The sequence below is a fragment of the Acinonyx jubatus genome, chromosome B3 (assembly GCF_027475565.1).
Source record: "Acinonyx jubatus isolate Ajub_Pintada_27869175 chromosome B3, VMU_Ajub_asm_v1.0, whole genome shotgun sequence".
Taxonomy (NCBI): Eukaryota; Metazoa; Chordata; class Mammalia; order Carnivora; family Felidae; genus Acinonyx; species Acinonyx jubatus.
The window spans coordinates 71393772-71405929 of record NC_069386.1 but is presented as its reverse complement, the minus strand read 5'-3'; the positions used below and the strand labels follow the sequence as shown (position 1 = coordinate 71405929).

Genomic DNA, 12158 nt, shown 5'->3' with positions numbered 1-12158 from the left:
GGAAAAGTGGTTGTGAGGGGCTGAGCAGTAAGAGAAGTAGGGAGAGGTTGGGGAAAAGCTATTAAAAATAAATGATAAAAAATTGAATTCATAATAATAGACAGCATATAATAATTATTAGAATACACATATAGATAAATAGTATGTGTTATGTAAAATAATACATAATATTATGTCATGTTATGTATTTTTCCCCAGCCATGCCCTGCCGTTGTGGAATATATATATGTGGAATATACATATATACATACAGGTATATATACGCACAATATATGTACAATATATAGTGATATAATATGATGGGCATCTGAGTCTTGCTTTGGCCAATTTGGCATTGCAAGTTGTGATGGAAGTAGAGGTTTAAACGATGCTTTCATGTCTCAAGTCTTGCTCCCCCATGATTGATGTATGCCTGACCTAGGCTGCCAGAGGATAAGGCACATGGAGAAGAGTTGAACAGTGATAGTTATCCTAGACAAGGCCATTCTAGACCAGCCAACAGCGAGCTGTCTTCCGACATTAACAGTGAGCTCAGCCAAACCCAGAAGAAATGCTCATCTGAGTCCAATCTAAATTCTCACTTCACAAATTTATGAGTGAAATAATTTATTGTTTTAAGCCCCTAGGTTTTATTTTATTGTTTAAAAAATATTTTTTATTTTTGAGACTGGGATCATGAGCAGGAGAGGGGCAGAGAGGGAGCAGAGGATCCGAAGCAGGGCTCAAACTCCCAAACTGTGTGATCATGACCTGAGCAGAAGTTGAACGCTCAACCGACTGAGTCACCCAGGCGCCCCTCAGCCCCTGAGTTTTAGAGTTATGCACCATTATTGTAACAATAGCTTACAGATATAGCAAAGGAGATGTGGGTGCTTAATTGAACAGCCTATGGTGTGGCTTCTAGAAGATAAGACTATATTGCATTACAGGAGAGTAGGTAGGCTCTCCAGTGAACTCTGTGTTGACTCCATGATTAGATATCTCATGGGTCCAGAGATCTGGGATCTCTGAACCTATCCCAAATGGAATGACTATTGCAACTGTCTCTTGTGTAATATAAATAAATAGCTTCTTAACTCAGGGACCACGTTGGATGGCCACAGATTTTATTCTTAGAAAGGTATTTCAGGAACGCCTTTAGCTTTATGGTGATGAAGAATCAGGAGAAAGCTCCTTTGCAAATATTACACGCACACACACACACACACACACACACACACACAGTCTCTACATATATATTATTTACACAAGTAGTATCTTGTTACCTCAAGAAAGCCATGGATGTCTCATCCTAATTCTCTTTTTCATTCTGATAGCTGGCATCTTTTTTTTTTCTCTTTCAGCATGAAATTCTATATTTAAGAGACTGAGAATTCATGACATGAAGAAGAAAACTTTTTCAGGGCGACTGGGTAGCTCAGTCAGTGAAGTGTCTGACTTCGGCTCAGGTCATGATCTCACAGGTTGTGAGTTCGAGCCCCACATCAAGCTCTGTGTTGACAGCTGAGAGCCTGGAGTCTGCTTCAAATTCTGTGTCTCCCTCTCTCTTTGCCCCTCTCCTGCTCATGCTCTGTCTGTCTCTCTCTCTCCCAAAAATATATGGACACTAAACATTTTTTTAAAAAGAAGAAAATTTTTCATAGAAATTCAGGTTAACTAATTTCCTTCTATTCATCACATAAGTGAAAAGCATAAAACCAGTGGTCAGTAAATGTTTGAGGTGAATGGAATCATACACTTATTGGGCTGTAGGGAAATGATTTCATCTAGTTCTAACCCATGTTTCACAGGAACCTGAGTGACTAATGAAATTGCCAAGCTCATACAAATTGACAGTGGAACTTAGAATATAAAACATCAGGATATTTTTTATTAGTCATCATGCTCATTTCATTACCACTTATTTGTTAGGAAAGGGGAATCCCAGGTAGGTAACTTGGGCCATTTAGATCACTTAAGTTTGGAGCTGAAAACTGCTTGTATCTTTGATTAACTGACAACCTACTGGAGACTTATAATTAATAAACGTTTGGGATATTTCTTACATCTTCTAACTTCTTATGGTCCTAGGGTGATCTTGGCCTGGTTCATCACCCTTTGAACTGCATCCTAAAGGCTCCAGTGTGATACATCCATCTCAACAGAGAATCAGGATGGCTACCCAAAACAAGATGCTTGCAGCTGGTAAGTTCATGACATGCCTGTATTTATTATGATGATCCACAGGGCAGCACCTTTTACTGATGGACAGTGTGTCAAATAGTTCCATGTCTGTCTGGGGAAAAGAATACACAGTAAGTGATTCACTGAAGCAATGCCTAGAAGTATCTTGTGAGCGATGAAACAAATAAATGCATGTAACTTAAAACATATACATCCTGAAATGCATTTAATGTGAAGGCACAGTGATTCAGAAGCAATAACTAGGGATTATTTTGTTCATTTAACACAAAAATGAAGCACATGATTGCTGGTACGTATAGGCACATAAACATTCACTGGGAGAACTTGCAGTAGAATGCTGGTTTCCCCATCTCCAGGGTATCTTTTCCCCTAAGCTACAGGGGAAATGGTATCCTCATTCCAAGGTCTAGCGGGATCAAAGCATCACCAGAGATTGATGCTTTAGTTAAACCAGCAACCTCTCTCTGAAAGTGAGAAAGGAGAATGATTAAACTCTTTGACACCCTAAAACCCAAGGAACATCCTTAACTCATTTGAGGGACTTACTATGTATCTGATCTTCCTTAAAGCTCATCCCACTCACCTACTTTAAAGCATACCCTCTCTTACTGCTCTGTTTAAGTGGAAGCAAGTACATGCCTCCAAGTATGAGCCCCCAAAGAGGCATGGACCCAGCTGCAGTTTTGTGTATAGGCTGCAGGTGCCTGGAGAGCACTGTGCATTCGCTGCGCAGAAGTACAAGGCTGAATCTCCAGGCTGTGAGGCTGCGATGTGCAGAGACAGGTGTTTGGCACTTTCGTTGAGGTAGACTGTGAATCTTTCATCTTCATTTTTATCCACAGTGGAACGTATTGATATCACAAACTCAAGACTTTTGGCAGGGTATTTTTTGTACCATATGAAGTAATCAAACATTTTATTATTGTAGTCACAGTTCAGAATAGAAATCTCTCGTTCTTGCACACTCAGGGATGGGGTTTGCTTAACTTGCTGCTGGTCAGCATTCTGTTGACTATTCACCCCTGTTTGGGAAGAGAGTAAATTTTAAATTATATTCTTAAAGTCCCCACAGAAAACCAGCATGAGCTAGAAAACAAAACACAATAAAGCAAAACTTCCCAATGATCTCGTCTCCCAGCCTTGTGGTGTTTCTTGAAGGTTTTCTACTGTATTCAGACCTCCCTCCCAGAACTCACAGTCTGGCTGAAGCCACAGAATCAACAGTGATACCTCCAGGAGCTTGCCCATTCTCCTGTGGACTCAGGTTGTCTTCTCTCCTGCCCAAACAACCATAAATCTGACTTCAACTTCCTGCACTTCTTTCATTTCCTTCCACAGAGGCTTCTATTTCACATATGAACAGTACTGTTTTTAGCTCTTTATCTTTATGAGAGGAAGCACTGCCCCCTTTAGCCCACATGTAGAAAAATTCTGAAAATGCATTTCTGTGTTTCCTTAAAATCAATTTGCACTCCCTCCCCCATAAAGAAGTTAAAATAAAATATTGGTGGTGTTTGGGGGAGAACACAAAGGTATGGTGCTATCTTTACCATGGTTACAAATTTAGAATACAAGGAGTTTGATAGCTTAGCCTTTAATGTAATTGCATTCCAAGATGGTTTTCAGAGGTGTCCATATTTGGTCTGAATGAATAAATGCCACAAGGCAATTAAATCTGATATAAATTCTGGACACTTACCTTAAAACCACAAATTAACACAACAAAATTTATCCCCTATATTAAATCACCCTCTGCACTGGATTTCCTCTCTGAGAACTTGGATGTGATCATTTGGTGTGTTCTGTGTTCACAAATGAGAAAGCATTACACAATCCTGTAAAGTTTATAGACAGAATGAAGCCATAAACTTGAAAGGCACCAGGAGATGTCAAAAGGCAACATGTTTGTTTGTCTTCACTCTTGGTCTATATCTAGTATATGTCTTCCCAGTTTAATCCAATGGAAGAGGCAAGAAGAATTTATTGTGCTTTCAATGCTAAATCAGTAGGGCAACTAGTCATTACTGCCGATGGTAAATCTCAAAATAATTTTTTGGAATTAGTTTGAGCAAAGACACAGAACACAAAATAAAATAATTTCCAATGCATATTTTATATGGGAAGAAGCATTTAAAATTTTTATTTGAATTATAATGAAACTAACATGCTGGGAAGTTACACTAATTATCCAATTCAGGACAATCTGGTAAGTTGTGCGTGTTTCATGTTACGTGGTTGAAACTTTCATAATTCAAACTTTCTAGTGAAGAAATGTTTTCAGATTCACTATTGTATTTATATATTTTATCAACATTTATTTCATTTCTCTGAAGTACCTGACACTGTGCTTGGTTAAGGTTTTAAACACGACTATGGGACTATCTTCAACTTTAAATATCTGGTGGTCTAAACTGAAAGACTACATCCTTACAACACGACTTGACACATAAGGGTGCTTAATGAGGAAAACATAATGGTTATCAGTTAGTTCTACTGAGAAAGCTAGAAATGTGGAGTCACGGAAGACCTCACAAAGGCAGAGCTCTTTAGCTTGATTTTAGGGAAGATTGACAAATTGACTTTGTAGGGGAAGGTCAGATTTCAAAAGAAAACAGGCAAATTATAGCTCAGAGTGCTGGGGGAAACTTGGTTCATTATAGTTGGAGTTAAGTGTTTGCAGTAGGAAGTTTCTAAACTGATGTCAGAAAGGACAATGACATACAGTTCATGAGGAACCACATCTGACACACTAAGAAGGCTGATTTTCTAGGCCCAGGGGAACTGCTGGACTGCAATGCACATACCTCCCCCTTTTACACACACACACACACACACACACACACACACACACACACACACACACTACTTTGGTAAACAAAAACATATGACACACAATGCACATATTTAAGCACAACCCACAAGCCCCATGCAGAATCACTGGAGTTGGATCATAGTCTGTCTCTTACACAGGAAATTGGTTTGATTGGGAGAAAGGGTGGAACATGTTTATCATTTTCTAAATTTTTTGGAGAAATTTTTTTTTTTTTTTTACCAAACTGTGGATGATTGTGGCTTGTTGACAGCTGACAGTCTTACATCTGTTGGAAATTACTTTGTAACTCATGTGAGTACACAATAGGAAGGCAAGGCCTCAGGAGAAACCAAACCAATTAATACCTTGATCTTGGATTTCTAGGCTCCAGAGCTATGAGAAAGTAAATCTTTCTTGTTTAAGCCACCTAGTCTGTGGTAGTTTGTTATGATGGCCCTAACGAACACACACACTAGGTTTCTGATTATTATTTCTTCCAGTCGGTACCTGGACACTCATTTCTTGAAAACAAAGAATGTTCTAATGCTATTCATTTATATCTTCCTAGAATATCAGGGTACAGTCAGTGCAGCAGAGTTATCATAAGTGCTATGGGATAAGGGCTTAAATTACAGGAACTTGATCTTACACGGTTGTGAAGAGAGCTGGGGAAATGAAGGTCTAAGGGTAGTTGGGTAGTCAGAGAGAAAGAATCCCTAACCAGTCATTCAATCTGAGGACCAAGCCCGTCTATCTATGAAAGTGTGATTTGAAGGGGAAACTGATGGAGAAATCTAGAGAAGCTAGAGCCATGTGTGGCTACCATCTCCATGGGTCCATTGCCAGATATACGGTGGTGGTTGGTCAACAGAGTCAGCAACAGGAAAAAGTGTTGGACAATTTAGTCATATTTATTTTGAAACCCTTTGGCGTTAACTCCAAATGTGAATCATCTTTGGGGCTGCTTCTATACCTTATGTAACCCTTGCTCCTGCTTCATTACATTTTTAGTGACTTTGTTTATTGTATGCTACACAATGTGGGTCATAATGAGCAGAAACTCTGGATTATTTTGCCTCCCTTGGAAAAATGTTAACTCTGTTAAATTACTAGCAGATCACTTAGATTTTGTTGAGGCTTACTTTAATCTTTGTAAGGCAGAGATTTTCTTTTCCAGTTTTTTTTTTCTAGGCCATAGCCCTTACTTCTGTCCTTCTTCTGGTGACTCAGTTGAAAGTCCAAGGTATTTACCAAGATGTCTTCACTCTGGAAAGGCCAGAGCTCCAATGTCTTCCCAGCACAGTGCAAGCTCTGGAAATCTCGGAGATTTTACACCCTCAGATGCTATTTTCTGCTAGGCTTGCCAATGTCTCTCTCTGCACATGTGCAGCTGAAGTGTAGGCTCAGATAACCCCCTATGCAGATTTCACAGTCCTATCGTAGGAGGCTCATGTCTCTCCAATACCCGTTTTCCTCAAAGGCCAGTTATTTAACAGCCCTGATTCTTATCTCTGTTTTTGCCATTGAGCAAGGCTGCTGCTCTCAGCTGGGGCTTCAAGTCCTTATGCTGAGGTTTAGAAAATACCCCCAGGAGAGAAATGTTGCCTGCATGTGGGAATCACTTGGCAGGCTTGCTTTCTCCCAAGGACTGAAAGCATTCCCTGTCTGCACTCCTCAGAAGCAATTCTTTCCTATGTTTCCCAATTTTATAGTAGTTTACAGTTGGAAGATAATTCCACTATCAGGTATACCGCAAGAGCCAGAAAATTCTTTTCTCTTAAGGTAACACACTCACATATTTCCTCTTTTAAAGGCAATTGTCAGTTTTATTCAACAGTCAAAATGTATCATGTTTATGTATCATGTTTATCATACCTTGTGCAGCTTATTTAGAAATGCTTTCTGCATTTAAAAAGGAATCAAGGTCTCTAGAAAAGTAATATTTCTTATCACTAATTAGTTTCACCATTCTTTTTATTGGTCCTCAATGCAGTTATCTATCCCTGCCCATGCTCTGTGAGTATGTAGGCATGCTAAGTGGTCCCCATATCCTTCATCTTACTGTATTGTAATATACAGACAATGAATTTCAAGGATCTTATTCATTTTAAGACTCTCATAGCATGAGAGTCACCCATGCACTGTGTTTTATCACTTGTTTTGATCACTAATTATATTTTAGGACTTAAATTTGCCATGATATGCCTTGCTTCACACACACACACACACACACACACACACACACACACACAAGCATGTGCCCTTGTGCTCACTTTTCCTTGACCCAGAACACTTTTCCTCCACCCTCTTCTGTCCTTCAGCCTGATGAACTCCTATTAAACTATAAGGTTTCAGGCTGGGACGTCAAATGCTCCAGAAAGCTGTCTCTAACTGACTGTTTTCATAATCTCTTTTTCTCTCCAAATTTAGTTCTTCTCTTTAGTTTGCAGGGACTTTATGATAACAAAAACGAGCTCCCCATTAAACTGTACATTCAACGAGGGAAGGAGCTCTTCATTTATTCAAAGCCCCCTATCCAGGATCTCACAGGTATTCAATATATATTTGTTGAATGATTGAATGTATGAAAATACGAGTAACAGCAATGGAAAATACTCTCCTCACCTACAGGAGGATTCCGAGGTAGAAAAAGTGTGACTCCCTTGCTCAAGATGATACAGCATACTCGTGATTAGAAGTCACGAGTGGATTGCTAATTTACTGATTCCCTGGTTTAGGAGTTAGCGTGTTAGGAATGGTTTATTTTAGGACAGAGATGGTTACTAGATTGAATATTCCTCAGCATTTCCAAGTTTTTTGAAAGTGGAATCAAATGTTTGATCCACTTCGACTGATCAAGTGTGCACTTCTCAACACCATGTTAGAAGTGAGGGAAAGCATACAAACATCTCTCCCGTGTTGCTGGGTTTGGTGGCTGCGGCCACATGTCTCGATTCAGGCCTTAGGTGCCTAGAAAGCTCTGTGCCTCCACAACATGGAAGCAGGTGCCTGAGTCTCTGGGCTGAGATGCAGAAAGCTCTGCCCATCCTTCTTACTACTAGTGGCCCTTCGGTTTTTTTCTCCTCTTTTTATTCCCCATTTGAGTATATTAGAAAAATGATCATGGAGCTTTTTTCAGGGTTCTGTATGTACCAATGTAAGTTAGAAAGATGCCCAGGAGATATAGGTGAGGTTGGTATTTTCTTGCTTGTAGAGATGAAGGAGGGAGGCTCTGCTCCACGTTGAGTTGACTGCTCATTCTACCTAGAAAGACAGAAGCAGATATGAGAGAGTTGATCAATCTACAGTATTTACCTAGTAACACTAGCCCCATGGAGATCTCAGGATGAGCCACGTACATGCCTGCACTGTAGTGTCAAGTTGTAGCTCATTTAGAAATGCTTTATGCATGAACCAGGAGAGACAAGGCAATGGACACACAATTCTGATCATATTGGGCCCCTGCCCCCCGCTCTGTGGGTTGGGTTAGTCTCCAGCTATGGCTTCATGTACAGGCCACAGGTGTCTGCAGAACACTGTGCCTCCACAGTGCAGAAATAAGTGCCTGAGTCCCCAGGCTGTGAGTCTGTGATATGCAGGTGGCTATTACGTTCCTGGAAGTTGAGCGTGAATATTAGTCTTCCTTTTCGCTGCATTCCAGAAGTGATGTACGACAAGGATACGAGGTGTCCTTCAGGATTTTGTTGGAACCACTGCACACTGGTTATGATGCTAGAATAATTGCACATCATAAAGGTATTTCTCCCCTCTTGGAGGTTCAGGACCCCAGGACTCTGCTCCACATTCATCTGGACTCTTACCCCTGTTGAGAAAGAGAAAAATAGACACAGTGGAGGGTCACTGCAAAATGACCGTAGCTGTTTCTGAGTACAGGAAATTTTTCTCTAGTTTCCATCCTCATAGTAGAGGACACAGCCCAAGAGACTTGTGTTCTCTCTCTTCCTCCACCTCTCCCTTCCTCCCTTGCATCTCCCCATTCAGTTGTGAAATTTCTTCAGGTTCCCTTTGGGATGTTCTCAACTCACAGCAAGTCTGTAGCCACAGGAGGCCCAGCAAGACTCTCATTTGTGTCTGCATGGTTCTTGACTCCTTAGCAGTATCGAGACACCTTAATGGCAAGTCCCTTTAAATGCTGATATGCATCATACTTTGAATTTGGGGCTAACTTTGTTGCTGTAACCCATCAGCTTCATGATATAGATCTGGCAGTGGCGGCCCCTAAGCACCTTCACTTGGCTTTGTAGTGGGAAGCTCCGCCTACTTGTAGCTTAGTCCACCTCTACACTGTAGGGTGCTTGCATGAGCCGGTGCATGTGTGTGTGCGCGTTTGTGTGTGTGTGTGTGTGTGTGTGTGTGTGTGTGTGTGCGCGCGCCCGCGCGCTCGTGTGTGTGTTGGGGATAATGGAGGAGTTGTCTTTTAGCATTTAAGAATATTTTTTTCTTTAAACTCTGAGTATTTAAACTCTGAGTAGAATAATTTATGTGAAAAATGGGGAGATGTTAGCTTAGAGGGGGAACAGAGAAATAGTTTATATGTTATAAGTAAGAGATACTGACGAAGCTGAAACCTGAGACAAGATCAGACTGAGAAACTTCTCAATTGCGAATTACTTGTTATATGTAAATTGTATACACATTACATATGCTATTAGTATATTTGTAAATAATACAAATATATAACCTATTTCCATTCTTTACATTCCTTGTATCTTATTTGTTGAATTTATCAAAGTCAAATGATATGATAACAGTTCAAGATATATGAATCATAATAGTAGACAGAAAAATATTTGCTTCCTCAGTTTTTTTTGTATATAAAAAATACTGGATGTATCTCTATCTATATATATCTATATATGTGTATCTATATCTATAGATATCTATATCTATATCTACTATCTATCTATCTACTATCTATACATGAAAAAGACTGAGGAAGTGAATATTAAATAGTCTATATGTTAAATTGACAGAGTAAAAACTTTTAGGCAAGTATAAATAATACCTGAAATATCTATCCTTCCTTCCTTCCTTTCTATCTATCTATCTATCTATCTATCTATCTATCTTCTGAAAGTTTCCACTTTATCAAGTTAACATATAGATCATTAGTTTTTAATCAGGACTTTTGCGCCCCAGGGGATATTTAGCAATGCCTGGAGACATTTTTGATTGTCACACTGGGGAAGGGAGGGGCTGCTACTGGCATCTATTGAGTAGAAGCCAAACATGCTATTAAATACCTACGATGCACAGGAAAGCCCCTCTCCCCAGATTCTGGCCCCAAAGCTGCTGTTGAGAAACTCATGTAATGATTTTCAGTTCAAACAACCCTCTGCCATTTCCTTTTACCCTTTTTTTTCTTCACCTGCTTCTGCCCATATGTACTCCCCCTCTTCTTTCTTCGCCTCTTTCTTTGCTCTTATTTTTCTTATCTTTGAGTTTCTGATCTTATAGGAGGTAAGAGCATGGTTTAGAGAAGGACAACAATTTCTAGACAAATAAGTGAAAGCTCATATTGGTCCCTGATACTAAAAAATATGGATTCTTGAAACTCTAAAGTTACAGAAATATGAAACAAATTGTTCTATTTTTAATTAAAAATTTTTTAATGTTTATTTATTTTTGAGAGAGAGAGAGAGAGAGAGAGAGAGAGAGCATAAGTGGGGGAGGGGCAGAGAGAGAGGAAGGCACAGAATCTGAAGCAGGCTCCAGGCTCCAGGCTCTGAGCTGTCAGCACAGAGCACAACATGGGGCTCAAACTCACAAACCATGAGATCATGACCTGAGCCGAAGTTGGACACCCAACCGATTGAGCCACCCAGCTACCCCACAAATTGTTTTATTTTAATCTCCAACTTTATTTTGGCTTTTGGAGATAGAAAGCAAAGCAAAGCAAAGAAAAGAAAAGAAAATGGGTGATGAGAAAGCAGGATTGTGCACATTATTAACAATTCTCTGGCTCACATATTCTCTTGCTCCTCCTCCTCTACCCTGACCTAAATTCGTAACCCTCTGTTTCAGAGATTTTCATTCTTCATTTAGCAATGAATCCTAAAAGTGAATCATAACACTTTTCTCAGGTTAGAGCATTCCCTTGTGGACTAACCTAGGGCTGACACCATATTATGTGCAGCAATGCGGCCCCCAACCCAGGGTCTCTGAGTGTGACTTTTGACATCGACGGTATGTTTTCAGAAGCTCCTGGAGCATGGAGTGTGTCCAAAGTGCTCTTAGAAATGATTGATCTGAATGGAGGTGGTAGGTCAGAGGATTCTTCAGCTCATAGGTCTTGCAGCCCGATGGCTGTGGGAAGTGGTGAATGGACCTCCAGTCACCATGAGAGGGAGTTCCTTGAAAGCAGGAAAAGTCCTTTCCATATTCCCTGTCAGAACATATACCGGGACACAAGTGAAGTTTCGAGTGTATCTGATCCAAGCTGTGGTGCCTACTTTCAAGTTTTTTCATTTTTAATCCACTCTGCTAGGCAATTCACAAAACATGGTTAATCCTCATGATGACACAGTAAAGTAAGTACCATACTTACTTCCAAGGTACTTAGGAGGAAATTGATGCTCACAAAGCTAGTATAAAATGCCCAGAGTTACCCAGCCACTAAGTGGCAGAGCCATGAGAGGCTATGGCTCTTTTCACAGTGTCGCATCACCTTTCAGGGAGAGAGACGTCTAAGAACAACGATTATGGAAAGACACTGGGCCCTCTTCTGGGGAAATTAAAACAAAATCTCCTGCCAGTCCAGAACACCTCTCCACAAAGGGAGAAAAGGAAAAGTTTTATTATTGAGGAATCATTAAGCCAGAATGTAATGAGCACCACAGGCAATTTGTTAAGAGATTGCAAAACACAGACAAGAGGCGCCTCCGTGGCTCAATGGGTTAAGTGTCTGACTTCTGCTCAGGTCCTGATCCCCACATCAGGCTCTGGGCTGACAGCTCAGAGCCTGGATGGAGCCCGCTTTGAATTTTGTGTCTCCCTCTCGCTCTCTCCCTCTCTCTGCCGCTCCCCTGCTCATGTTCGGTCTCTGTCTCAAAAATAAATAAACATTAAAAAAATTAAAAAATACTTAAAACACAGGAAAAAAATTTACCCCTTTATATAGCCAGCTGGGCAGATACAACCC

General features: G+C 40.3%; 2 gene segments (V, D, J or C); both read right to left on the bottom strand.

Annotated features, from left to right (window-relative positions):
- Window positions 1-2495: 2495 nt before the first annotated feature.
- Window positions 2496-3524, bottom strand: LOC113601503 (T cell receptor alpha variable 29/delta variable 5-like). The segment is given in 3 exon segments: window positions 2496-2558; window positions 2794-3206; window positions 3381-3524. Coding segments are annotated over 3 exon segments (528 nt in total).
- A 4206-nt stretch (window positions 3525-7730) lies between these two features.
- On the bottom strand, window positions 7731-9337 carry LOC128315995 (T cell receptor alpha variable 22-like). The segment is given in 2 exon segments: window positions 7731-8819; window positions 9043-9337. Coding segments are annotated over 2 exon segments (378 nt in total).
- Window positions 9338-12158: the final 2821 nt, after the last annotated feature.